General features: G+C 42.1%; 2 protein-coding genes across 9 annotated transcripts in view; both read left to right on the top strand.

Annotated features, from left to right (window-relative positions):
* Nucleotides 1–241: 241 nt before the first annotated feature.
* LOC138968176 (uncharacterized) lies at nucleotides 242–10422 on the top strand. Of its 2 annotated transcripts, XM_070340731.1 has the most exons (6): nucleotides 242–337; nucleotides 5161–5423; nucleotides 5913–6106; nucleotides 7604–7644; nucleotides 8218–8331; nucleotides 9425–10422. In XM_070340731.1, the coding sequence occupies exons 2-5, from the start codon at nucleotides 5220–5222 to the stop codon at nucleotides 8307–8309; spliced, it is 531 nt and encodes a 176-aa protein (XP_070196832.1). In that variant the 5' UTR covers nucleotides 242–337; nucleotides 5161–5219; the 3' UTR covers nucleotides 8310–8331; nucleotides 9425–10422. The 2 variants fall into 2 exon arrangements, with proteins under 2 accessions (XP_070196832.1, XP_070196831.1); XM_070340730.1 differs by lacking the exon at nucleotides 7604–7644.
* Nucleotides 10423–10963: 541 nt separating this feature from the next.
* The window catches only part of LOC138969121 (centrosomal protein of 135 kDa-like), a 55402-nt gene continuing 38565 nt past the window's right edge, over nucleotides 10964–27800 (top strand). For 3 of the 7 annotated variants that reach the window (XM_070341831.1, XM_070341832.1, XM_070341830.1), the window contains exons 1-4: nucleotides 10965–11107; nucleotides 13635–13983; nucleotides 14706–14873; nucleotides 16107–16336. In XM_070341831.1, coding sequence (XP_070197932.1) covers nucleotides 13668–13983; nucleotides 14706–14873; nucleotides 16107–16336 — 714 coding nt within the window. In that variant the 5' untranslated portion in view covers nucleotides 10965–11107; nucleotides 13635–13667. Of the gene's footprint in view, nucleotides 11108–13634; nucleotides 13984–14705; nucleotides 14874–16106; nucleotides 16337–24551; nucleotides 24690–24709; nucleotides 24770–24854; nucleotides 24994–27800 lie in introns of those variants that run through there. The other 4 variants (XM_070341833.1, XM_070341834.1, XM_070341837.1 and 1 more) reach the window with 4 other exon arrangements.

Genomic DNA, 27800 nt, shown 5'->3' with positions numbered 1-27800 from the left:
ATTGCAATGGACGCACACACACATACACACACACACGCACGCACGCACACAAACACACACACACGCCGTACACACACACACACACACACACACACACACACAAACACACGCACACACACACACAACAACAACAAGTGTTCGGTAGCTCCTTTGAATAATAGACGTAGAAACGACCGCGGTCAACCACCGTAACAGAGGCTACATATATTGGTTCTTCGCTGATGAGACTGAACACAGCTCAGTTGTCTTCACGGTTGAAGTGTCTGCCCCATCGCTGCCTGAGCGCTCCAGGGTTTTTGTTGCAAGAGCGGTACACAGACGAGTTACAAACACACAGGTAAGACGCTCCTACAAGGCAATGTGAGACAGCTGGACCTGTCCTTGTTTTAATTTTGCATACCTTTGCCTAAAAGATGCCAGTTGAAAATCGAAAAGTTCTGTGTCAGTTAAAGTTTTTGATCTTTTGTTGACGCCGGTGCGTGTACCGTACTTTCTATTCTTTCTTTCTTTCTTTATTTGGCGTTTAACGTCGTTTTCAACCGTTCAAGGTTATATCACGACGGAGTACTTTCTATTAGCAGTGAATCATACTATATACTACAGACAAAACATTGCTGGTTTCCATGAGATAGTTTTGATGCCGCAACAAATGAAGGAAAATTAGAGGTAATTTGATATTTTGTAATTTTGTTTAATTTGTACAGGTGGGGTGGAATCATGTTACTTTTTAAAGCCAATAGAGTTCTCTTTTCGAGACATGAAGTCCTTATAATTTTCTTTTGCGGAATACTGTCCATAGCAAGGTATTTCTTCTTATGTGAATTACACATTTGACATTGCTTGAGAAAGATAGAACTTTGTTCGTTTGTTTGTTTGTTTGTTTGTTTTCTTACTTACTGACTTGCTTGCTTGCTTGCTTGTTTGTTTGTTTGTAAATACTAGGACGGTCATTGAACTGGACTGTGACTCATTAAACAGTGAATGCAAGATATTCACCTTCATGCAAAACCGCCGCATGCTGGGTGTTTTAATTTCTTACGGCGCATTTTGCATGTCTTATTGTATTTATGTCCGCATCTCATTTCCTGGCCGTAAATGTAATTTTAGAATAAACTGTAGAAAATCAATTCTTAGTAAATGCTGATGCAGTTTACGGTGCCTCTGCGAAGGGATACATGTAACTGTTTAAAGGAGTGAATTGACATTTCTAATTTTGCAGCTCAAAAGAAATGGAAAATGTCACAGTTTGCACGGTACACAAAGAGGCGTATTCTCGCAAACACTGACTAGAAATGGTGTCAAACCACTTCAGTATAAATCATCCGATGACGGAGTACGACTGCCTTCGTTCTGGCAGTGTTATTGAAAACGGTTGTCACCCATTCTCAGCAATAGAGGTGCAATAGCGACGTCAAAACTGATGAAAAAGGAACTAGCACCGATCATGCTGATAGGGTTTTTCACAAGAATTCTATGTAAGGTTCCTCTTTTACTTCTACATTCCTTTCATATGGGGGAATAATTTACCCGATGTTCCACGATCCCCAGCATGTCGTAAGAGGCGACTAACGGATTCTGTTTCTCCTTTTACCCTTGTTAAGTGTTTCTTGTATAGAATATAGTCAATGTTTGTAAAGATTTTAGTCAAGCAGTATATGTAAGAAATGTTAAGTCCTTTGTACTGGAAACTTGCATTCTCCCAGTAAGGTAATATATTGTACTACGTTGCAAGCCCCTGGAGCAATTTTTTGATTAGTGCTTTTGTGAACAAGAAACAATTGACAAGTGGCTCTATCCCATCTCCCCCCTCTCCCCGTCGCGATATAACCTTCGTGGTTGAAAACGACGTTAAACACCAAATAAAGGAAAGGAAATCGGGCAGTAACGTATGTAACAGTAATTAACGGTAACGTTTATCGTCCTCTATTTTGATTGACGGTACAGAGAAGCCTGGTGACTATGAAAACTTGAAACGCAATATGTTTCTCTCTATATGGCATGTACATGCGCATCCTGCTTTTGTCATGGAATGCTCTCCTTCTGGAATACTTTCTTGTAAACCATAGGTAACGTATGTGTCATCCCAAAGAATGCAACTACATTATTTGGCAATAAAGTCGGATCGTCGAATTAACAGCGGGTTTGCTTGTTCAGTGTGTACACAAGGTGTTGAAATACACTCATTTTGGAAACTTTAAAACCCAAATGCAAGTCTTTAAACGTACAGGCTATATTTGCAATATCCCTTTGAAATTTGCTCACGTATTAAATTTTATCCTCGAAATTGGCGACACAGGTAACATCCCCAAATTCCTCCACTTAAATTTGTTTTTATAACTTAAAAGAAAGGTTTGTCTTCTTTTTTTTTCATGTTCCATTGTTTTGTTCATTTCAAAGTCAGCAGTATGGGTTGATCATAAACGAGTAAGATTGTCGCATGATTTGCATCACCCTAGCCAGGCGACTATTTTTACTGTTAAACGTCGCCACATACCTCTGACAAAATGACAGTTTAAAAGAAGCGAACATTTGCCGTGTTATGAAAATAACCCACGGCGACAGCAATTGCACCTCTTTACTGAGAATGGGTGCCCCATTTAGATGACAGGGTCCCTTTCTCCGCACCAAGTAGCTTAAAAAACAACAACAACGTCGACGACGACAACAGAAACAACGACGCAACAACAACACAAGTGGCGTAAGGCGAAATTACTACATTTAGTCAAGCTGTGAAACTCACAGAATGAAACTGAACGTGCTGCATTTTTTCACAATGACCGTAGTCCGCCGCTCGTGCAAAACGCAATGAAATTGACGAGCCTGTTTAGCGCGGTACATAGTGGTTGCGCTGTGCTGCATAGCACGCTTTTCTTTACCTCTCTTCGTTTTAACTTTCTGCGTATTTTTAATCCAAACATATCATATCTATATGTTTTTGGAATCAGGAACCGACAAGGAATAAGATGAAACTGTTTTTAAATCGATTTCGAAAATTTTATTTTAATCATAATTTTTATATTTTTAATTTTGAGAGCTTGTTTTTAATCCGAATATAACATATTTATATGTTTTTGGAATCAGAAAATGATGAAGAATAAGATGAACGTAATTTTGGATCGTTTTATAAAAATATAATTTTAATTACAATTTTCAGATTTTTAACGACCAAAGTCATTTATTAATTTGTAAGCCTCCAAGCTGAAATGCAATACCAAAGTCTGGCCTTTGTCGATGATTGCTTGGCCAAAATTGCAATACATTTTATTGAAAAAATGAGGGTGTGATAGTGCCGCCTCAACTTTTTAAAAAAGCCGGATATGACGTCATCAAAGACATATATCCAAAAAATGAACAAAACGTCTGGGGATATCATGCCCAGGAACTCTCATGTAAAATGTCATAAAGATCGGTCTAGTAGTTTACTCTGAATCGGTCTACACACACACACACACACACACACACACACATACACATACACCACGACCCTCGTCTCGATTCCCCCTCTGTGTTAAAACATTTAGTCAAAACTTGACTAAATGTAAAAAACCACAACACCACCAACAACAATTTCAGTGCAAAGTACTTCCGTAACTGTGACCTTCCACTATTTTTAGGGGTTATGACAAAATTGTGTAGTGGTACGTCGATCTGATGTCTGCTCTCTTGGTCACGTCCCATTACTCTCGGCGCGGGTACCTGTTTTCAGTAAACACAGTGTTGTCATTTGATGTTATCCGTCACTACCTTCACCTTCCAGTTAAAGCCTGATGTTTACGCTACGATATATGTGTGATACTATTTATGTTGAACTGAATTACCTTGAGCCAACGCCCTGATTATTCTCAAATTTAAATGAGGGGTGTGTGAATGTGAGTGTGTGTGTGTGTGTGTGTGCACGCGTGTGTGTGTGTTTGTGTGTGCTTGTATATATGTGTGTTTGTGTGGTGTGTGTGTGTGTGCGTGCGAGCGAGCGTGTGTGTGTGCGTGTGTGTGTGCGTGTGTGTGTGTGTGTTTTCGAGTCTTCAATTCGAAACGTTTGCGGTCTATTTGTTTCTGATTTCAACGTCCCCCCGGCCCCCTTCCAGACCCTCCCTCCCCCCCCCCCCCCCCCTACCGGACCATTTTTTAAAATGTATTCTTTCTTTTTCAAGTTTTGACTAAATGTTTTGACATAGAAGGGGAATCGAGACGAGGGTCGTGGTGTATGTGTGTGTGTGTGTGTGTGTGTGTGTGTGTGTGTGTGCGTGTGTGTGTGTGTGTGTGTGTGTGTGTCTGTGTGTGTGTGTGTCTGTGTGTCTGTGTGTAGAGCGATTCAGAGTAAACTACTGGAACGATCTTTATGAAATTTGACATGAGAGTTCCTGGGTATGATATCCCCAGACGTTTTTTTCATTGTTTCGATAAATGTCTTTGATGACGTCATATCCTGCTTTTTGTAAAAGTTGAGGCGGCACTGTCACACCCTCATTTTTCAATTAAATTGATTGAAATTTTGGCCAAGCAATCTTCGACAAAGGCCGGACTTTGGTATTGCATTTCAGCGTGGTGGCTTAAATATTAAGTGATGACTTTGGTCATTAAAAATCTAAAAATTGTAATTAAACCTTTTTTTTATAAAACGATCCCAATTAACGTTATTCTTATTCTTCATCATCTTCAAAAACATATAAATATGTTATATTCGGATTAAAAACAAGCCTTGAAAATTAAGAATATAAAAATTATAATCAAAATTAAATTTCCGAAATCGATTTAAAAACAATTTCATCTTATTCCTTTTCGGTTCCTGATTCCAAAAACATTATAGATATGATATGTTTTGATTAAAAACACGCTCAGAAAGTTAAAACGAAGAGAGCGTGCTATGCAGCACAGCGAAACCACTACCGCGCTAAACAGGCTCGTCAGTTTCACTGCGTTTTGCACGAGCGGCGGACTACGGTCATTGTGAAAAAATGCATTGCGTTCAGTTTCATTCTGTGAGTTCCACATCTTGACTAAATGTAGTAATTTCGCCTTACGCGACTTGTTTTTAAATGCGTTGATCTATAAGAGATGTATGTTCATTATAATGAAAATGACGGCAAAAAACAAATGTTGAAAAAAAAGAAAACTATAGTCCTCATACATTGAATTCCTCAACGCCACTTCCACTTTCAGGACGCACCAAGGGCGTCATCATCTGCTGTTCGCGAAGTACTTGACCACGCACCATCACCATGCCCTCAGCTTGCCCCACGTGGCTCCTGGCAATCTTCACGCTGTTCTCCACGGGTGCCAGAGTGCAAGCCCAAGCAGAAACTCGACCGTCTCTAACTCAAGCATTGCCCGTGGAATCGCAGTGCAGCTACAGCGGTCTATTTGTGCCCGAGAGCGACCTCAGCCTCAACGCCAACGGTGGCCTTTTCTTTGAAGGCGACACGGTGTGTACTATATAATTATGCTGAATAGACACAAAGACAGACGGAAAACAGAGATTGATTGATTTGTCTATGGGGACACATTACAGGCGACCTGAAAAGTAGTGTTCTCGCAATTATCGTCAGCGTGTTAAACCCACAGGAAACTTACATTTTGTTTCTCCGTGTTTGTACCACGCTAAACGCAATTCTCAATACACTTTCTGTTGATCTCATTGGCAGAGGAGGTACGTTTTTGGCGGAGAGCAGACTTACTGCTACGAAGAGTTGTGCTTCTTATCTGATACCTACTATTTCCTTCTGATCCGAAAAACTGATCTTGTTTGGACACGTAACTCGCCATGCCACACTTGCATGGAGTCCCCCCCCCCTCCCCCTCCCCCCTCTCCCCCCTCCCCTCCCCCCTCCCCATCTCCTTAAAAAAATCCTCTTGCATGGTCAAGGGACTGAACTAAAGTACATGTTCTTTTAACTCAGTATTTTGTTTTTCAGTTGTTCGGCTTGACGAAGTACAAAAGACAGTTCGTCTACAATGAAACATGCGACTACGTGAAAGTGACCCGTCCCAAGGCCGCAAACCGTGTGCAGCTGCAGGAATGCTCAGCCCCGACATACTCGACCCTGCCCCAACAGGTCACCACCTCCCGTCACACCAGGTCTTCAACCTGCAAAAGCTGCTGCAAAACGTAAGTGCTGACTTCTTCTTCGTTCATGGACGGAAAATCCCATGGCTTTTACGTGTATGGTTGTTTTTTACCCCGCCATTTAGGCAGCCATACGCCGCTTTTGGGGGGATGCATGCTTGGTGTTTTCGTATTTCTACGCCACCGAACTCTGACATGGGTTACAGGATCTTGCGTGTACACGAAGGGGAATAAGGCACTAGCAGATGTGCACATAAGTTGACCTGGGAGATCCGAAAAAATCTCCACCCTTAATCCACGACCTTTCGCTTGGGAGACCGATGTCTTATCCACTAGGCTATTGCGCCCGTCGCTGACTTACTGCAGTGGAATTACTACGTTATATGTCAAAGCAGCACCGCCCTGATATGGCCCTTCGTGGTCGGCTGGGCGTTAAGCAAACAAACAAACAAACAAAGGACCAGTATTAACATGGAGGTAGATTTACAGAGGTTATAAACAGAAAATCCGAAAAAGCAAGATCTTAAAAGGGGGAGGGGTGTCTTAAATTTGGGAGAAGGGGAGATCTTACAAGGGGGTTCAACTGTACACAGTGATGACTACTAACGCCGCCATACCACCCAGCATTTGTACAAATGCATAGTGGCATAGTCCGCCGTCTGATCGTCACACTTTTGACCGCTTATAACTCCGGTGTTGATCAGCCAATTTGCCTGGGATTTGTATTTATTTTATTTATTACGAGAGCTTATATAGCGCGAACCACAATTAACTGTGCTCTCCGCGCTTCACATATTAATTTTTGCCGTGTGAGATGGAATTTTTTTTACACAATATATCACGCATTCACATCGGCCAGTAAATCTCAAGCCATTACGGCGAATATTTACTTTTCACGGCCTATTATTCCAAGTCACACGGGTATTTGGTGGACTTTTTTTAATTTTTTTTTTAATCTATGCCTATACAGTTTTGCCAGGAAAGACCCTTTTGTCAATGAACTTGCCACATGAAGGGAAAAAGAAAATAACTGCATCGGTCTCGAATAGCAGCTAGCATCTGCTGAAGGGACATTAAAACCCAAAAACCAACCAACCCTTTTGTCAATCGTGGGATCTTTAACGTGCACACCCCAATGTAGTGTACACGAAGGGACCTCGGCTTTTCGTCTCATCCGAAAGACTAGTACTAGCAGGATTTGGCATGACGAATGCCATACCTATGGCATATTTGTGGGGAAAGTTCCAGCCAATCGTTTTGCAAACACCTGAGTTATATGCGAATGAGCGCTCACGCGTGCTTTCTATAGCTTCTAGATCGGGTGCCTCTTGACCGATTCGCCTCAAATTTGGCGTGAGATTGGGAATATCTATGGCAAAGCCGTGCGCTTAATTCCAGACGTTTGATAACAAATGATTTTTATCGTCAACAATTAATTGTTGAGTTCAAGTTAATATTGAATCTTTCTTTATTTTGTTTCGATCCACACGCTACAGAAATTCGTTCATTCCATCTGCAATTCACATCTTCAATTCTCAGGTGGGGCGGTAGATGCTGGTGTTGTCGCTCTGATGCACGGGGTCAGTGTTCTGTATTGTTTCAGTATTGTTGATTTTGTTTTGCATGATTATATACTCTTATTCTACTCTCTTAGACAATATGTGATAACCGGCAAGGTGCTGACTTTCGTTTGTGCATTGTTGATGGTGAATGCATGTTAATTTATTTTTAATATACTTTCTTATGTGATAACCAATGTGCTGTATTTTCTCAGTTTTGCTGATGTTATACGCTTGGTACATATATTTACTCATTTTCCTTAAATAACATGTGATAACATTACTTCATAGCTAAGCACATGATTTTACCTTTGGCACAACACAAATCTCTAGCCTCCCTCTCTGAGATGCGTTTGAAGACAGACTGTTAAAAGAGAATAAATGTATGTACATACTTATGATAGAATATTGATGTATGAATTGAAGAAATGTATAAGAACACAAGAATGTATGAATGACAAAGAACAAATGTTTATTTTTGAATGTTTTATGTATGTTTTATTACGGACACAAAAGCTCAGCAATGCAATTTCTCTTTTAGAGATTAATAAAGTTATTGTATTGTATTGTATTGTATTGATTTTCTCTGACCAGGGAGATGTCAATCTCTGTACCCAAAACCGTCACCAACTTGTATACCGGTATCAAGTATCAGGCGAAGCATCACAATGACTCCTATCAGCTGATTAACCTGGGTCACTGCACCAAGTGAGTTCATGACAGTGCTCAGTGCGAGACATTGGGGGTACGCACGTGCATCAAGAGATTACTATCTGAAGTGTGTGTGTGCGGGGTGGTGGGGTGGTGTGTGTGTGTTGGGGTGGGGGGTAGTGGTGTGTGTGTGTTGGGGGGGGGGTAGTGGTGTGTGTGTGTGTGTATGTGTGTGTGTGTCTGTCTGTCTGTCTGTCTGTCTGTCTGCCTGTGTCTGTCTGTGTGTGTCAGTGTCTCTGTGTGTGTGTGTGGTTGTGATGGTGTGTGTGTGTGTTTGTGTGTGTGTGTGTGTGTGTGTGTGTGTGTGTGTGCTCTCTCTCTCTCTCTCTCTCTCTCTCTCTCTCTCTCTCTCCCCCTCTCTCTCTTTATCCCACTTCTCTCTCTCTCTCTCTCTCTCTCTCTCTCTCTCTCTCTCTCTCTCTCTCTCTCTCTCTCCAAAAGTCAAAAGTCAAAATCTCTCTGAATGATGTTTATGATTGATACTCTACAACTGTTTGCTTATTGTTCGGCGCTTTTTTTCACACACTCCCTTTTTGTATTTTTCATTTTTTATTATATTTTCTTTATCATTACTATTTAAATTATTTATATGTACATGTATTAATATTTCCCTTGATTATAAATCTATTGATATAATCTATGGGCCTTTTTTGCAATTTGTTTGAACTTTTTTTCCCCTTCTTCTCTCATCTATATACCTTTTCATTTGATTTCCTTTGGGTTGTTTGTTGTTTGTTTGTTTGTTTGTTAGTCGTGTGTGCATTTTTTTTCATTACTTCTCTTCTTTATTGTGGTCATTCTAACTTTCTCCGCATTGATTTTTGTTTCCATTTTAAATTGGTTGCATTTACTATTTTTCATCTATCAATTCGTTCCATTTGTATGCTTCTTAAGTGGATACATTATATGTTTAGTATTTGTTTAAGGACTGGTTGTTAGACAAGGCAATATGTGTCTCAAACTTTTATGCTTGTAAAATAAAATTCGTTCGTTCGTTCGTTCGTTCGTTCGTTCGTTCGTTCGTTCGTTCGTTCGTTCCTTTATCCCTTCATTTGATTCAATCCTTCATTAGCTGCTTCTTTTTGTTAAGACCTGACGGACCTTGCGGATTCGGAGGCATATGCACTCAAGCGCAGCAGATTCATTGGGTACTGATCACTACACCTAGAGGGGACGCCTTTGTCCCTACCACTGTACCCAGCCACTGCTCCTGTGTCTACATTTGAAGAAGATATCCGTCATCAGAACACCAAAATAGTCACGGAATTAAAAAAAGTCTGTGTTTTCTTCTCTCTCGCGCTCTCTGTCTCTCATGTCTCTGTCTCTCTCTGTCTCTCTCTGTTTCTGTCTCTGTATCTGTCTCTCTGTATCTGCCTCTCTCTCTCTCTCTCTCTCTCTCTCTCTCTCTCTCTCTCTCTCTCGCTCGCTCTCTCTGATTTCCAGCTTTTGTTGTTGTCTTGTTTTCTCATGTTTTTATCTCTTTCCAATGTTTACTTGAAACATACAAGGTTTTTAAAAAAAAATAAAATCCTGATCTTCCTCGATATCTCTCCAACTGTATTGATGTATACACTTTGAAGAAACCGTTGGACTAAAGACAAATAGCCAGGTTTTAAATAAATGTATCTATGGCTCTGCAATGTTTGATGCGTACAGTCAAAGTAAATTTCTTAACTTCTTGTTTGTTCGTCCCTGTATTCTCCCAATCAGGTCGTATAGCTCACAATCATATACCTGCACAAAAGTACACAATAATTCAGATCACCTACCTGTGGCCGACACCAATTGCGCTGTTTTGTCAACAAATTAAAAAAAAAAACACATCAGACAATCTAAACAAATTAGTGTTTGTTCTGTCATGTGTGTGTGAGGCAGTGTCTGAAAACAGCTTGTTTGCAATATCATATGTTTGTGATGCAGCTTTTAAAAATAACTTCTCTTTTGCTGTGTGTGAGGCAGCTTTTAATCCAGCTTCTGGTTTGTCATTTGTCTCGATATTTGTTTATGGCATATTTTACTTATGGCAGTTATAGCCAGTAACAGTGCAATTGCAATGACAAAATAAAAAGGGCTTATTGCAATCAGAAATGTGTTAATTCCGTGTGTGTGTGTGTGTGTGTGTGTGTGTTAGTGTGTGTGTGTGTGTGTGTGTGTGTGTGTGTGTGTGTGTGTGTGTGTGTGCTCTTGGGTGAGAGACTAAGAGAGAGAGAAAGAGAGAAATATATATAGAGAAAGACAGTCTCGAAGAAAGAAAGAAAGAAAGTGACACTGAGATGGAGACCGAGGGACGGATCGAAATGGGATCAAACATCCGATCAGGAAAAGTGCATTCGAGCGTCACACACACACACACACACACACACACACACACACACACACACACACACACACACACACACACACACACACACACACCGTGGCACACACACACACACAAACGCACGGCACACCGTCGCACACACACACAAACACACTGAACACACACACACACTAACACACTAACACATATACACACGTTCTAGAACCTGGACCGATATGGTGCTTCTTCACACAAGCTCACACACACAGTATACGCGTTGCCAGGAACGCCAAAGTGAAGGGACATAACTTTAAACAGAGACTCTTTCCAGAGAAGGTACCGATGGTTCACTTCCGCCGTATTCAAAAGCTTTGTGCTTGTTTCGACTTGTCAACAAACGTATCAGTGATGAACGATGAGTCCATGATCAAGAGCTAAACCGGAACTGTACCAACCAGAGAACTCGTCCGATCGGTATGTGAATAAAAGATTTGTCTGATATTTCGATTATTTACACCAACAACCTGTTCTTTAGGAAAGCGATTATGCGGATCTGAAGATTCTGAAAATTTTTACGTACAAAACAAACGAAGCTGGACTTACTCAAGAGTAGCCTGCTCTGTTTTTGACTCAGTTGGATGTGTTTTTGAGTAGAATTAACTGATTTGTTTGGAACTATTGCTTAAGTGATAGCCATACAAGGTTTGATTGCAGTATGATCGAAAATCTGTTGTGTAGAAATTGTGAGGCAGCGATTTTACCATTTTATTTTTAGTAATATTTCCACAGGTTTATTATTGTTCCCTCTCCCGCTAATAAATAATCTAGGACAGGCACCGAATACAGTATGTTTGCTGATTGCAAAGTGTATGTTTAGGATCAACACCAGACAAGTGTAGAATACTGGATAACTACACACACATGAAGTCACACTCACTACTCAGTGACTCACAGTCACAAACAGTGAAAGTTGAAACATACACGGCACAAAAACAACTTAGAAGTTAGACGTACAATGTTACTTGTACACAAACACACTTGGTATCTTGATCTTGATATATTACGCCAACAGGTCCCAAACTTGGGAATATTCGTTGGCGGAAAAATTGGGGAGAGCACTTAGTGTTTTAATCAGCGGTTGGCAGTTTTCCTCTGAATTCGTTGACCGTTGACGACTGGATCGTGTTGTCATCAAGGTTGTTCCAGTCAACAACTGTTCTTGTGAAAAAAGAGTACCTGTACACTGGTGTTTTAGTACACCCCACAGTAAAGCACTGGCTGTTGTTTCTTGTGATATTTCTGACTGTGGCTGATGATGTAAAGTCTTTGTTTACTCGTTGTTTCACTTGTCTTTTTGATTTTTGTTGCTGGAGAAATTTCTCAGGGGGTACTGCGGGGACCAGCCCTCTGACCACTTTGAACAGAAATGTGAGTCTCTGTTGTTTCCGGCGTTCCTGGAGTGGGGGAAGCTGTAGTCTGCTGAGTATCTCTGAGACACATCCTGGGTTTCGGTCTCTGTAGTTTTGGGTAATAAATCTGGCTGCTCGTCTCTGTACATTTTCCAGGCTGTCTATATCGCCTTGTTTGTACGGATCCCATTCCCAGACGAGACAGCTGTACTCCAGGGTTGAGCGGATGAGGGACACATAGGCAGTACGTCTACAGCTTTGGGGGCAGGAACGGAGGTTTCTTCTAAGTAGGCCGAGGGTGGAATTGGCCTTTTTGACGATTTTAGTTAATGTGTGTGGTCCAGCTGAGGTCATCAGTAAAGGTGACGCCTAAGTAGGGGTTGCTATTGACTTTCTCAAGAATGTGGTTGTCCAGGTTGTAGAAGAAGCTGGACTTGTTTCTGATGCTAAGGATATAGCATTTCTTTGCGTTAAAGCGCATGCCCCAGGTGTTTGCCCATTCTTCCAGGGTTTTCAAGTCGGCTTGGAGTATGTGGTGGTCACTGTAGGAGTTGATGGTGCGGTACAGGAGGCAGTCATCTGCAAATAAGCGCACTTGTGACTTCACAGACGCTGGCAAGTCGTATACATAAAAGAGAATCGATCATTTACTAATTAACTTTTTGAAGATCTGATGTACTGTTTGTACAATGTACTTGTAAATATCACATTTTGCAGTCACACTCACAGTCACACTATGCATTTTTGCAGACCTTTGAATTGTTTTTTGTCAATCATATTTAAATTTTAATGCCTTATTCCGGAACACATTATTACCAAACTACTTAGTACCAGTTTCCTGCACCCTTGTAGCACTAGCACTGTGACTAAATCACTTGGTGGGTGAGGTGAGCATGTATGCCACCACGCATATGATCAGGGGTGGGACTTTTCCGCGGATTTCCGCGGACACAACTTACGAATTCCGCTGGAGTAATCTATTTTTCCACGTCCCATTTCATCACAGTATCTATTACTTGTTGACTGAATGATATGGAGAGAATTGAAGATGGAACAGAACACTGGAGGCTTGAGAGTTAAATTGTGCTGACTAAAAACTCCTGATAACTAATAGTCATGTTGAGCTTCAATGCATTGGGGCGTCACTTGGATCATACTATTGCCAGTATTGGATTATGGATACATCGTTCATTCCGTAAATATGCACCATTACAATGTTACCATTGTTGTGTGAAAGTGTTTTATATGTTTCTTGGGATTTTTTTTATGGGGGGGGGGGGGGGGGAAGGGAGGAGAATGTCTTTTTTACCTGATCCAAACGAGTTGAAGTTTAGTCTCAGAATGCACCAGATTGCACAGATTTTAATGTACTATTTAGAAAAAATTGGGGGAGCATGCCCCCGAACCCCCCTAGAAAAAAGGGATTTCCTCTTCTTTTTTTTTTTTATCACAAGAGTCCCACCCCTGATGATGGTGAGACTGACAGTGCAGTCCCAGCAGATTTTAATGTGTTTTTCATCGTCCACATTTCCCAGTAAATGGAAACAAAAACGATTACGGTTTAACCCCATCTTTTCAATTTCAACACACAGAGTGGGTGGTTGAGGTGAGCGCAACGTGGCACCATGGCCAACGTGGCAACAGCACATGCCCAGCAGAAGTTCAGCAACCTTCGGCGGCGGCTGGACCAGCTGGGCTACCAACAGCCATTGGGGGTCGAATCCTTGCCACTGGTGGAGAAACTTTTTGCCGATCTAATGCACACCACTGAGAGCCTGAGAAATTCCAAGGTGCAGCTGGGTAAAAAGAAAGAGCTGAACCTTGATGCTGAGTCACTCATGGCTCCATACCAGAGCGACAACGCCAGGCTGATCAAGGAGAACAATGAGCTACACATGCAGCTCATCAAACAGAAAGAGGAGTTTGATGCAATTGCCAGAGGTAAGGCAAAAGAAAGGCAAACATCAAAACAAACAAATGTGACCCTCCACCACAAAATGAGTCGCATGTCACCTCGCGCAGTTCTGCGCTAGGCTTAATAATTATAAGTCTGGGGAGTGTCTGGTATACAGTGTGAGGGTCACCTTAGTCACAGGCTTATAACTCAAACAGTTTTCGCTCTTTTCTAAAACGTTTTTCACCACTGGATAGAGCATAAAAAACTCTTTCGGAAAATGTAAAAATATGAAAATCATGCAAAGGTGACATGCGACTCATTCCGTGGTGGAGGGTCACAAATACTCTAGTCTAAATTAAAAAGTCTAAACAAGCAAACTTGTAAAAAAAACAACCAAGGACCACAGAATTGTCTGTTTTTAGTGCAGCTGAGGGCAAAAGGATTGACTGTGTACTTTTAGGAAGAGAAGGGTTTGGTATGCTAAATTCCTTGGATGATTGTTTGGTCATCACCATTGCATCTTTTTTGAAGAGGGAATGGTGAGAGGAGATTTAAAGAGGTTACTGTTTAAACTTATAACCTTGTTAATGTTACTTTTACTTTAGTTCAAGTTTTGCATTTTTTGTGTGTTCTTACAAATATTCTGATAAATGGTGTATATTCTTTTTTCATTGGGTTACTGCCTTCTTTTACCAATATCGATACAACTGCAGTTAAATGAATAACTTTTTGAAACAAACTGACTATTCGCCCTCTTTGTTTCCAGAACTGAAAGGCAGTCTACGCAAAATGGAACACGAGAACGCAGACCTGAAGTTCCTCAACAACCAGTACGTGCTGAAAGTGAAGCAGCTGGAGAAAGAGTCCAAGCAGAAGTCGGAGCGCATCCTTGAACTGCAAGAGAAAAACTTCCAGGCTGTGGTGCAGACACCAGGTGAGTTGTCTGTGTGAAAAGGGATGAGAAGCAGTCAATGCAGAGCAAAATGTGTCACTTTAGACGGGCGCAGTGGCGTGGTGGTAAGACATTGGCCTCCTAATCAGGAGATCGTGAGTTCGAATCCCGGTCGCTGCCGCCTGGTGGGTTAAGAGTAGAGATTTTCCGATCTCCCAGGTCAACTTATGTGCAGACCTGCTAGTGACTTAACCCCCTTCGCGTGTACACTCAAGCACAAGACCAAGTGCGCACGGAAAAGATCCTGTAATCCATGTCAGAGTTCGGTGGGTTATAGAAACACGAAAATACCCAGCAAGCCTCCCCCGAAATCGGCGTATGCTGCCTAAATGGCGGGGTAAAAACGGTCATACACGTAAAAATCCACTCGTGCTAAAAACATGAGTGAACGTGGGAGTCTAAGCCTATGAACGAAGAAGAAGAAGAAGTGTCCCTTTATTTGGCATACCATGGCAGAGGGTGAATTCAGCTTACAGTTACAGCGCACCCTGTTTACAACAAAAACAGAATGTTAATGTTATTTCAAAAAGCTCTGTGAGGTTTCTCTTGTGAAAATTTGCATTCTTTCTGGGGAAAGCCACAATACAGCGCTACTGAAAAGTACCTGTAGGAAATATGAGCTATTTTTTTGAGAATGTAAAGGGCAGATTTCTATTCCTTGTTCAGTTGTTAGGGGGTGGGGGGGGGGGGGGGTCAATGAAATGGAATACAAAATGTATTGAAGACAATGAGAATCAGAGAGAGGAGCTTGAAGAAGAATTTTAAAACAGTTTGAGATAGTGTGAGCAGAAAGAAGCTGCATGTTGTGCCCTCCCCCATGTGTTCTTGTGGGGAAGCAGAGCAGGACACGGCCCACATCCTACGAGACTGCAGGAACCACCAGGTGCTGAGAGAGGAAATCTGGCCAATGCCGGAGTCCCTGCACAACAAGCTGTACGGGCCAGTGGCTGCGCTGCAGAGGACCACTAATTATATCTCAAGATCTGGACTCCAAGTGTGATCGGCGATCGAAAAGAAGAAGAAGAAGTGTGAGCAGAACAGATGAGTGCTAGTTGGACATGCTAATTGAACAAAGTAGAGGTCTCTTACAAAGAGTTGGCTAAAAAGTATTTTGCACCTACTGGAAGTTCTTCAAACACAGCTGGTCCTCAAAATGACGTTAAAATGTGCCTTTTCCTCAGCCAGTCATCTTAAATTCTCCACTTGCATTCACAGGTGGTCACAAGAAGAGCATTCCTTTCCGTCGTCAGCGGATGGAGATTGACACCACAGTGCCGGACACCTACACCTCATCTGCATATCGCGTCCCTCCCCCAGATGACCCTTACGTGGCTGACCTTCTGCAGGTCGCTGACGTTAAGATAGCTCAGCTGGAAGACGAGGTGGCCAGAGTTGATGATGAGAAAGAAGTGATGGACCGCAAGTTGAAGACGTTCCGCCAACAGGTAAGTCTGTTTGAGTGTTTTGGCTGAGACTTTGCACAATGAAAAAAAAATTATGCTAGAAACTCACGTGTGTTAAAAATGCTGGGCAGCTTTGCTAGTGGTAACTAAAAAATCTTACACACACACACACACAAAACACACACAATCACACACACAGAATTTAGGGTGGTATACTTTTGATGGAATGAGAGAGTCGCATGCATATGAACCACATGAACCTTTTGAAAGTGATAATGGATATGAAAGAAAAAAGATTGCTTGGCCTTAGACTACTACATGTAAGTATTGTACCATTATCTTTTCTTTGATTTTTTTAGGACTACATGTATCCCTCAGTCTAGAGATTATTGCGTGAACATGAGGCTGCTTTTTACATTTAGTCAAGTTTTGACTAAATGTTTTAACATAGAGGGGGAATCGAGACGAGGGTCGTTGTGTGTGTGTGTGTGTGTGTGTGTGTGTGTGTTTGTAGAGCGATTCAGACTAAACTACTGGACCGATCTTTATTAAATTTGACATGAGAGTTCCTGGGAATGATATCCCCGGACGTTTTTTTTCATTTTTTCGATAAATACTTTTAATGACGTCATATCTGGCTTTTTGTAAAAGTTGAGGCGGCACTGTCACACCTTCATTTTTCAATCAAATTGATTGAAATTTTGGCAAAGCAATCTTCGACAAAGGCCGGACTTTGGTATTGCATTTCAGCTTGGTGGTTTAAAAACTAATGAATGAGTTTGGTCATTAAAAATCGGAAACTTGTAATTAAAAATAATTTTTTATTAAACGATCCAAAGACAATTTCATCTTGTTCTTCATCATTTCTTTATTCCAAAAACATATACATATGTTATATTTGGATTATAAACAAGCTCTGAAAATTAAAAACATGAAAATTATGATTGAAATAAATTTTCCGAAATCGATTTAAAAACAATTTCATCTTATTCCTTGTCGGTCCCTGATTCCAAAAACATATATAGATATGATATGTTTGGATTAAAAACAAACTCAGTAAGCTAAAAAGAATAGAGATACAGAAAAGCGTGTTATCCTGCTCAGCGCGACCACTACCGCACTATTCTGGCTTGTCGATTTCACTGCCTTTGCCACGAGCAGTGGACTGACAAAACTATGAGTATGCGGTCTTGGTGAAAAAAGCAGTGCGTTCAGTTTCATTTTGTGAGTTCGACAGCTTGATTAAATGTTGTTATTTCGCCTTACGCGACTTGTTCTTTCTTCGTCTTTTATTTTTAAAATGCCTCTTTTGACAGATTATAACTCTGATGTTTATCGACCATTTTTTTCTGAAACATATGCCTTACCTATGGCATATTTGTCCATCCTGAACTCAGGTTAAAATGAGTTACTTCCCTTCGGGTCTCAATTATCCCTGACAGGATGCCTTTGTTTTCCTTCTCTGGAGAGGAAATCGATTTTTTTTGATATTTAGAATTAGAACTTTTTGTAATGTGTTATTGATATAAGCAGATTCGCGATCGTTGATAATGATTTTTCATGGTGTTGTGTAATTTTTGAATTACAAAGTAATTGATATGTAAGACAGTTTGAAGCGAGCTATCTTTCGCAGGTGTATTTACTGTGCAAACAACTCTAAATATGGCAAAAGTGTCACGTGATAATCAACTTTGGCTACGAAGCAGACGACACTTTTTCCGTAACTAGTTGCGAGTGATGCATCATGCAACAATATCACGGTCTCCTTCCCACAGCAGTCTCAAAATGTCGACTTGTTTTGACCTTAGAACGATGTCTTTATCATAACCGTGAAGAACAGAAAGGAGATCACTGTCGAAGTCTGCCATTCTACAATCACGTTCGTCTTTTGTCTGTTATCAGAAACATTAGCGAAAAACATATGGGAGATAACTCTGTTTTCTTGTTTTGATAGATTTCCCTTTAATGCGCGCAGTAATTATCCATCCTGTCAGAGAGACCACTGAGCGATAGCGTGGACCGATGATTATCAGAATGATATTTGTCATGAAGATTTCCAGCCAACTGCTTAATAAACGCCAGAATTATATGTGATTAAACGCTCACAGTCACACATACTTTGCTTTGCTTGTAGCTCAATTGTTATTTAACAAAGTCACTTCAAATTTGGCCTGAGCTAAGACAAATCTATGGCAAAGCCATGTACTACATTCCAGGCGAATTGCTAGATGATCTTCAGAGTGATGATACGAGAGAAAAACACACACGTTTGATCGCTTTATGGTTTATCGCCACCAGCTGTTTTGGCCGAAGCGTAGCACTACGATCCAGAGTGTATGGCCTATATGGGTGTGTTGTTATTTATTTCTATTTTATTAATTTTTGGCTCACGTAAGTGTAGCCCATGCGATGCTAACTTTTGTCTGTCTGTGCGTGCGTGCGTGCGTGCGTGCGTGCGTGCGTATGTATGTGTGTATGTCTGTGGTAGAAACTTTAACATTTGAAGACGTCATATTACATTGACGTCACATTATGACGTACGAGGGTTAGACGTCACGCGATGGAATTACTGAAAGTCTCGGTGATTGTTATTTTGAGCGGGCCGAGACTATTTGGCAGTCGTGTCCATGTAAGTAGGCTACATGCAGACAGACAGATCTAGATCTAGTGTCTCGCTTTCTTGCACAGTTTCACCTATGCTCTTTCTGTGTGTGTGTGTGTGTGTGTGTGTGTGTGTGTGTGTGTGTGTGTGTGGTGTGTGTGTGTGTGTGTGTGTGTGTACTGTGTGTGTGTACTGTGTGTGTGTACTGTGTGTGTGTATGTGTGACGGAGTGATTGAGTTTGTGTTACTGTTTGTCGATTTCTTACGTGAGCCTTGAAGGCTTCGCCTCTTGTTTTATTTTTGTGCATATTTTTATTTATTTTAATTCATATATTATTGAGTCACTTGAGAAAAAGTGACTCTATGTAATCGGTCAGTGTTAGTCTGTCCGGCCGGCCGGCCGTCCGTAGACACCACCTTAACGTTGGACTTTTCTCGGAAACTATCAAAGCGATCGGGCTCATATTTTGTTTAGTCGTGACCTCCAATGACCTCTACACTTTAACGATGGTTTCGTTGACCTTTGACCTTTTTCAAGGTCACAGGTCAGCGTCAAAGGAAAAATTAGACATTTTATATCTTTGACAAAGTTCATCGGATGTGATTGAAACTTTGTAGGATTATTCTTTACATCAAAGTATTTACATCTGTAGCCTTTTACGAACGTTATCAGAAAAACAAGGGAGATAACTAGCCTTTTCTGTTCGGCAACACACAACTTAACGTTGGGCTTTTCTCGGAAACTATAAAAGTGACCGGGCTCAAATTTTATGTGAACGTGACTCATTGTGTTGTGAATAGCAATTTCTTCCTGTCCATCTGATGCCTCATATAATATTCAGAACTGCGAAAGTGACTCGATCGAGCGTTTGCTCTTCTTGTTAGTTAATGTAAAGCGCTTGAAGCTGGTGTCTGGATTTGCACAACAACAAAATGATGAAATGGGCACCTGACCCAATCCGGGGACCGGGAAGTTAAAGGCAGTGAAAAGCGCTACAGCATTGTCTATGATTGCTACGAACACAACCGACTGTCTCAGTAAGAACGGGTGAGACGCTATATATATATATGAAAATATAACTGTTTTGAGGTGCCTCTTCTTTATCCCATTTCTTTGTACTCCTCTAAGAGTAAGAGGGCACTGAGTTATGATTTGGTTTTATTCAAATCCATGTACTGTACCAGTATCAAATAAATACAAGTTAAGTTTTGATAATCATGTTATCTTGAACGTCTGTTATCCTCAGTTTTTGCCGGGATGATATTGCACTCACACACACACACACACACACACATCACACACACACACTTTCTCTCTCTTTTTGTATCTCCTTCTCCCTTTCCGAGATAGCGGGAGATGAATGCGTTCATACTCAGTTCAATTTCAGTTCAGAAGGGTAATTATACCTTTTATGTACCAAATTTTGAAAGGTTTCTCAATTTGTGTGAAAAGTGGAAATAGTCAGAATAAATTGGTCATGTCACCTCGGGCTCTGCAGAAACAGGACCAAAAAAACAAGGACAGGTAATCTCTGTAAATGAGAATGTTTGTTACAAATCTGTATTTGAGTTCTCTCCCTTGCATGGCTTTACTGTCTTGAGCGGCACAGGCCCGTACTATGGAACGCCAGATACGCAATGTCCCCGCGGAATTCCGGCCGGAATTCCGCGCGTACTTTTGAGCTTTTCTTGTCGTTGATTGGTCAGAAATTCCGCCCGAACTTTTAATGTCCGGGTCAATCGTGGGATCTTTAACGTGCACACCCCAGTGTAGTGTACACGAAGGGACCTCGGTTTTTTGTCTCATCCGAAAGACTAGCACTTGAACCCACCACCTAGGTTAGGAAAGGGGGGAGAAAATTGCTAACGCCCTGACCCAGGGTCGAACTCGCAACCTCTCGCTTCTGAGGGCAAGTGCGTTACCACTCGGCCACCCAGTCCTTGATTTCAAATTGCAAAGCACATATGAGTGTCCGGTAAATTCCCATTCCATGTTTTTAGGCCGGAATTGCGCGAGGACAATGAAAGTTCGGCCAGAATTTTTGACCAATCAACGAAGAGAAAAGCTCAAAAGTCCGCGCGGACGGAATTCCGCGGGGACATTGCGTATCTGGCGTTCCATATGCATAGTACACCCAGTCTACTGGTGTAGACAGTCACGGGCAGTTTACTTCACTTGCTTTGCTTGCGTATTGTGTTACGGATTCTACAGTGGAACCCCCTTTGAAGACCCCCCAATTTAAGACTTCCCCCCTTTATAGACCTCGCTTTTACAGCCTTTCTGTGCATGACATCTGTAAATTTACCCCCATTTTAAGACTCCCTCCTTTATTAAGACCTGATTTTCTTAGATTTTTTGAGGTGTTAAGAGGGGGGGGGGGGGGGTTCCACTGCATTTAATACAAGTGCAGTTGTTTGATTGGGTTACTAGGATGGTGGAGGGAACAACGGTTGAGGGGGGTGGGGGGGGTGTTAAAGCAAAGGAGGAGCCTGTTCGGCTAGGTAACATTTTAGTGCACTTGCTACGGAAAGAGTAAGACTGTTCGATTAGCATGAGGGGTGTGTATTTAGGCGAGGGGGGCAAAATGGAAAACGGCAATTTTTGAAAATGGTGATCCGACTCACACACCCCCCCCCCCCCTCCTCCTCAGATTAGTTCACCCTCCTCCATAGGTCCCAAAAAGTTTGTGGAGAAAAGAAAGCCCCGATACGCGATCGGTTGCATGGCTGCGCCTTTCATTTTATTCTGTTTGTTATTCTTGTTGTTGCGACCAGACTCGCCCTACTGGTAGATTTGTTTACAAAAAGTGTGTGTGGGAGGGGGGGGGTAAGGGTGTACTCGTTTCCTTTTTGAAACGAATCGTTCTTCATTGTTCATTGAATTCCAGGATAGTTTCCATAGTATTCAATCTTCATTTTAACAGAGATGGGGGTGTCCGGATCACGCATGGAATATAAACAACAAAAGTAGTAATGTTCTTTTCTGTTCTTCCAAGTCGAGTTAGTCAAGTTTGCGCAGAAATTCGATAACGTATAATCCCAAAGCAATTTAGTTCTTCTTACCCGTCGAGAAACGCCTCACGATAAAATCTCCCAGTGATAAGCACTAACAGGGAACCATTTCAAGTGCCAGTTTTGCATCCAGGTATAGCATGCTAAGATTGTAGTTGACCCTACGATCTTTCGGTGTAAGTACGGAACAACAGGCACATGCCACTGGTTTGGAGAGGGGGGGGGGGGGAGTGGAGGGGGAGGGTTGACACTACACTAGCAAGCAGAGCTAAGCAGGATGTCACGAGCACCCCCTCCTCCCCACTCTTTTCATCCCAGCCACCCCCTCCCCTCCAACTCAAACGCAATGTTTTGTGCCTGTCCTTCATACTCCCCCTTCCCCCTTTGTGCCCGTCAGTAAGGGGACGAGGTTTCTTGGAGTCGCCGAAGAGCTGTAATTTGCTGCCTTGGAGTGCCCAGAATGGGACAGAAGTGACCTCGAGAGGCGACTAAAACCCAGTGATTCTTTCAGTTGCATGGGTAGTCCTGGGTAATTTGTACGCTCACGCGAGCTCAAGGCATTACTGCTTTTGTCTTTCGGAGGGGGGATATTATTTCCATGAGTTCGTGACTTCTGCAGGTACTTCGGTGAGTAAGCTAGAAATTATTGGTTTGCTTTTGAGTTCTGAAGAATCGAGGGATTTATGTATTGTTTGATCTTGACGTAGGCGGCCTTTCTGCTTAAAACTGTTCAGCACATGGGTTTAAAAAAAGAAAGAAGCAGGAATGGGGTGGGTGCGGAGGAATAGAGGTTTGCGAGGGAGGTGGGTGGGATAAATCTAGGGGAATGTGTTGGAAAGTTGCACACACTAATGCTATTTAGAATTCTTCCAATTTACGCCAGGGAGAGGGGGGCCACGTGCATGTTTGTGTGTATGGAGTTTTTACATTTAGTCAAGTTTTGACTAATGTTTTAACATAGAGGGGGAATCGAGACGAGGGTCGTGGTGTATGTGTGTGTGTTTGTGTCTGTGTGTGTCTCTGCGTGTTTGTGTGTAGAGCGATTCAGACTAAACTACTGGACCGATCTTTATGAAATTTGACATGAGAGTTCATGGGAATGATATCCCCAGATGTTTTGTTTTTTTGGGATAAATGTATTTGATGACGTCATATCCGGCTGTTTGTAAAAGTTGAGGGGGCACTGTCACACTCTCATTTTTTAATAACATTGATTGATATTTTGGCCAAGCAATCTTCGACGAAGGCCGGACTTTGGTATTGCATTTCAGCTTGGAGGCTTACAAATTAATTAATGACTTTGGTCATTAAAATTCTGAAAATTGTAATTAAAATTATTTTTTTACAAAACGATCCAAAATTAACTTCATCTTATTCTTCATCATTTTCTAATTTCAAAAACATATACATATGTTATATTTGGATTAAAAACAAGCTATGAAAATTAAATATATAAAAATGATGATTAAAATAAAATGTGCGAACTCGATTTAAAAACAATTTCATCTTATTTCGTGTCGGTTCCTGATTCCAAAAACATATAGATATGATATGTTTGGATTAAAAACACGCTCAGAAATTTAAAACGAAGAGAGGTACAGAAAAGCGTGCTATCCCGCTCAGCGCGACCATTACCGCACTATTCTGGCTTTAATTGTCGATTTCACAGCCTTTGCCACGAGCGGTGGACTGACGAAAATACGAGTATGCGGCCTTGGTGCAAAAATGCAGTGCGTTCAGTTTCATTCTGTGAGTTCCACAGCTTGACTAAATGTAGTAATTTCGCCTAACGCGACTTGGTTTTTTTTGGAGGAGACACAATTCGTGGCGATTTTAACTAGGTAGTTGTTACATTTTGCAATATTTTGGGAAATGATGGAGGTATGTAGACACAGCTGTTACTGACTGTGATCTATGATATCTCATACTCTGGCAGAAACAAGACATTTTACAAACGCATATAAGTGAAGTGTCATGATTTGTATCTATTCTATACATTTCACACACACACACACACACGCACACTCACACACGCACACACTCCCACACACACACACGCACGCACGCACGCACGCGGGAGAAGGCAAAGGTTTATTGCAACAAACACTATATGTATGTACAAGGGAGGGAGGGGGGAGGGGGGGAGAGAGAATGTGAGTTTTACCCTTGTACTTTGTTGCTGTCCTCGAAACCCCTATGTTCAATAATCATTTTTTGTTGTACAGCAGTTCAAGAATTTGATACAGTTTCCAATTTTCGCTGCCAATTTTGGTCAGGGTCAAAGGCTTCGACGGGCAGAATAAAAGACCCTCTGATTAAATGCTTGCAAATGAAGTCGGCCTGAAAAGGCAAAGGCGTTTTTATCTGCTTTCCTACTCGTACGAATAGCTCTTGTATATGCCGTGTTTGCTTTTGTGGTGCCACTTTCAAAGAGGCATTATCATGGGGAACTTTCACAAGGCAGGCGGGTTTTCAACGGGCGGGCTGCTAGCACTATACCTATCTCAGTATCTGTTCCGTGCGTGCTATTGTACGAACACGTGTGCGCCTCGGTCGCTAAAGAAGCCAAGCCCCTGACGACGGGCTGATTGATAGTCATAGTGCAAAGGTCAAGCTTTTTTGATTGGTTGAAGGGTAGATTCGGGGCGGGGCTGAAGTCTGTCACAGAAAGGATCAGGACAGAAATGGAAGACGAAGAATTTGGGAACACAAAATACAGGCGACTGTGACCGATCTGGGATTGTGTGTGAGGGAGTGTGTGGTTGCCTGCTTTTAAGAAAGGTCAGTGTTGTGTGCTTGTATACGCTTTTCCCTCTCACTTCTTGCTCGTTCCGCGTAATGCTGTCTACATTTTGCAACAGGTTTGTTTGATGATCCATTACCATTCACAACTTTGTGAAACTTCCGCGTGAATATTGTGTAAAATAGCATATAGTGGCTGTGCTTCGGAACGCAGATTGCAAGTTTATGCCTGCTTTAAAGTCTGGCACTCAGAATTGTCTCCCCTTCCCTGTCAGCCTTTTTAGTCCCAGAAACACACATTTACCCACACCGAGACTGAGACACGAACTCCGGAAAGCACCAGGTAAGTTCGATCGGTTTCCTGATCATTATTCCCGCAGGATTGTTTCACAGGCTAAAAGTTTGTCCCGTTCGTCGCGAAAAGTGTGTATGTTTGTATGTGGTCAGTGTCTGTGCATAGAACTGGAATGGACGAAGGAAGTGTGTCGCGCGGCAGAAGGGCAGAAGCAGGGATTAGGACACGGAGTCGTGTGTGTATAATAGCACTGTTGTCCCCGCCTGGCCGCGACACACACCCGGCGTGTCCGAGCTTGCTCCCCCGAGACCCCTTACTGCGGCGGGAAAGCCGGCGACTACAGCACACGAACACACTACACCGCGGACAGGCTAACGGGACAGAGCCACCTGCTGATTCATTATTTGTCTCTGTCTCACACATACGTACATTCTCTCACGCACAAACACACACACGCACACACACACACACACACACGCACGCACGCACGCACGCACACACACACACACACACACACACACACACACACACACACACTCTCTCTCTTTTTCTCTCTCTCCCTTTTTCTTTCTCTCTCTCTCTCTCTCTCTCTCTCTCTCTCTCTCTCTCTCTATCTCTCCGTCTCAAACACTAACACGCGCGCGCATGCACACTCACACACACACACACACACACACTCACACTCTCACTCTCACTCTCACTCTCATACACACACGCGTACGCGCACTACAACAAGGACACTTTAAACTCATGTTTTACCTCTTGAAACAAATTTGACTTCGTGTTTGTTGTAGAATCTGAAAACTTTAATTTTCACTTTGGTCAGAGAGAGAGAGGGGGGGTAGAGAGAGAGAGAGAGAGAGAGAGAGAGAGAGAGAGAGAGAGAGAGAGAGATGAGAGAGATAGAGAGAAAGAGAGATAGAGAGAGAAATAGAGAGAGAGAGAGAGAGAGAGAGAGAGAGAGAGGGGAGAGAGAGAGAGAGAGAATAGAAAATCACCAGAGGTAATGTGAGCTTTTGCCGTTTTTACTGATTGATCAACTAGGTCAAAGTCTTGAGAATTGTAAACTTGCAAGCATAGGCTAAGTTTCATTATCTGAGTACAAAAATAAAAGCTGCATTGGTACTGACGAAAGTTATAGTGAATGCTGTTTTGGGAAATGAGCATATCCACCTTTGCAGGCTTTTTTTTTTTGGGGGGGGGGGGGGGGGGCAGTTATTGAACAGTTATCTGACAGATCATTGATTTCTCTTTGGCACAAGTCCTGTTATGTCACTATGTAATTTATGGATCTAAGCATAAATGGTACCCAGTACAGAGCAGGGTGAACATTATATCGTTCGCTCTTTCAACATCAAGTGTTGTCGTTTATACAGGGTTCCGCTGTATCTTTGAGCTATTCGTAAGAGGTCCGCATGTTGGGTATTATCAGCTGTCTCGATTTTCACCGCTGTGGAAACACACACACAGCCCTTCACACGTCTGTGCGTTCTCTCTGTCTCTGTGTGGCCCCACTGTTCGAACTGCTTGTTCAAGTTGTTGGAGTTGATTAAATTTGGGGTGTGTGGGCTGTGGAGAAAACACGTTTGTGCCTGTCTTGGGCTGTGTGTGAGACTGTTCTCCTCTCTGATTAGAGAGGTGTGTGTGTGTGTGAGAGAGAAAGAGAGAGAAGTAGAGAGAGAGAGAGAGAAAGAGAGAGAAGTAGAGAGAGAGAGAAAAAGATACAGTTTTTGTGTATGTTTATATTTGTATGTATGTATGTATGTCTGTGGGTGAATGGTGGCAATCCAAGGTGGATATCCAAGAGTGCGGTCTTATTTCACGATTTTAGTAGTCATTCAATTCTGACGATGCTTCCATGCATGTAAAATGAATGCAGAGTATGCACAATTATAGAGTAATTTCTTTCGGGAAAGTTCAGCTAGGAAGATGTGTGGGCGTTTTATGTTGTTTTATTTTGGGTGGGGTATGGGTGGGTTGTGTTCTCCCCAACGAAACATTAAATTTAAAAGAGAAGTAAGGCAGCGACAGTAGGGTATGAACTGTTGGGGTATCTTCTTTTTTTCTTTCTTTCTGATTGTGTTCTGTTCCTTCATGGACATTCCCCACCCCTCCCATCTGGGTTCTGATTCTCTCTCTGCCCCTATCTCCTTTCCCTTACACAGATACGCACGCGCGCGCACACACACACACACACACACACACTCAGAGTCTCTTTCACATGCCCGCTCAATCTCTTTCTCTCAAGCTCTCGTATCCCTCTCTCCCTCCCTCTCTCCCTCCCCCTCTCTCTCTCTCTCCCTCTCTCTCTCTCCCTCCCCCCTCTCTCTCTCTCTCCCTCCCTCTCTCCCTCCCTGCTATGATCTTGTTTTCTCCCCCTCTTAGCTCTTTCCAAGGTCTCTGTCAATTATTGATCAGAGATCGTATCCTGATAATCCGCAACATTTTGTCCTCGTCCCACGAACACGGAGGACACACACAGACCGGGGATGTAGCAGCGAAAATCTATTAGGATTGGGAACACAGGCGTATGAAGTGAAGGGAAATATTTATTTTTTATTTTGGGGAAATTTGGGTTTTGAAGACTTAGAATGTAGTCTTTAAAAAAAAATATTTTGTTCGGGACATAATGACCATATGCTATGTTGTTTTTCAAATTGTTATGGATTTTATTTTTCGATTCTCCTTCTAAAGTGACGAAAGGAAACTGCTTGGCGTAAGAGTAGATAACACCTCAGCAGCTTAGTGATACACATCAAAATCGTTACTGTTTTAAGGCCAAGGCCATATTGTTTTACTGTAGTTTTCATGATGTAACGTCTCCATGTCTTTCCTCTTTCAACACTACTTTTTGG

The sequence above is a fragment of the Littorina saxatilis genome, linkage group LG6, assembly GCF_037325665.1.
Source record: "Littorina saxatilis isolate snail1 linkage group LG6, US_GU_Lsax_2.0, whole genome shotgun sequence".
NCBI classification, from domain to species: domain Eukaryota; kingdom Metazoa; phylum Mollusca; class Gastropoda; order Littorinimorpha; family Littorinidae; genus Littorina; species Littorina saxatilis.
The sequence above is the reverse complement of the archived record's forward strand: the minus strand, read 5'-3'. Positions and strand labels throughout refer to the sequence as shown.

Excerpts from the sequence above, each read along its gene's own strand:
- LOC138968176 (XM_070340730.1), top strand. The coding sequence starts at position 5,220 with ATGCCCTCAGCTTGCCCCACGTGGCTCCTGGCAATCTTCACGCTGTTC. Across the intron at positions 6,107-8,217 it reads TGCAAAAGCTGCTGCAAAAC|GGAGATGTCAATCTCTGTAC; the intron begins GTAAGTGCTGAC and ends TTCTCTGACCAG. Across the intron at positions 8,332-9,424 it reads AACCTGGGTCACTGCACCAA|ACCTGACGGACCTTGCGGAT; the intron begins GTGAGTTCATGA and ends CTTTTTGTTAAG.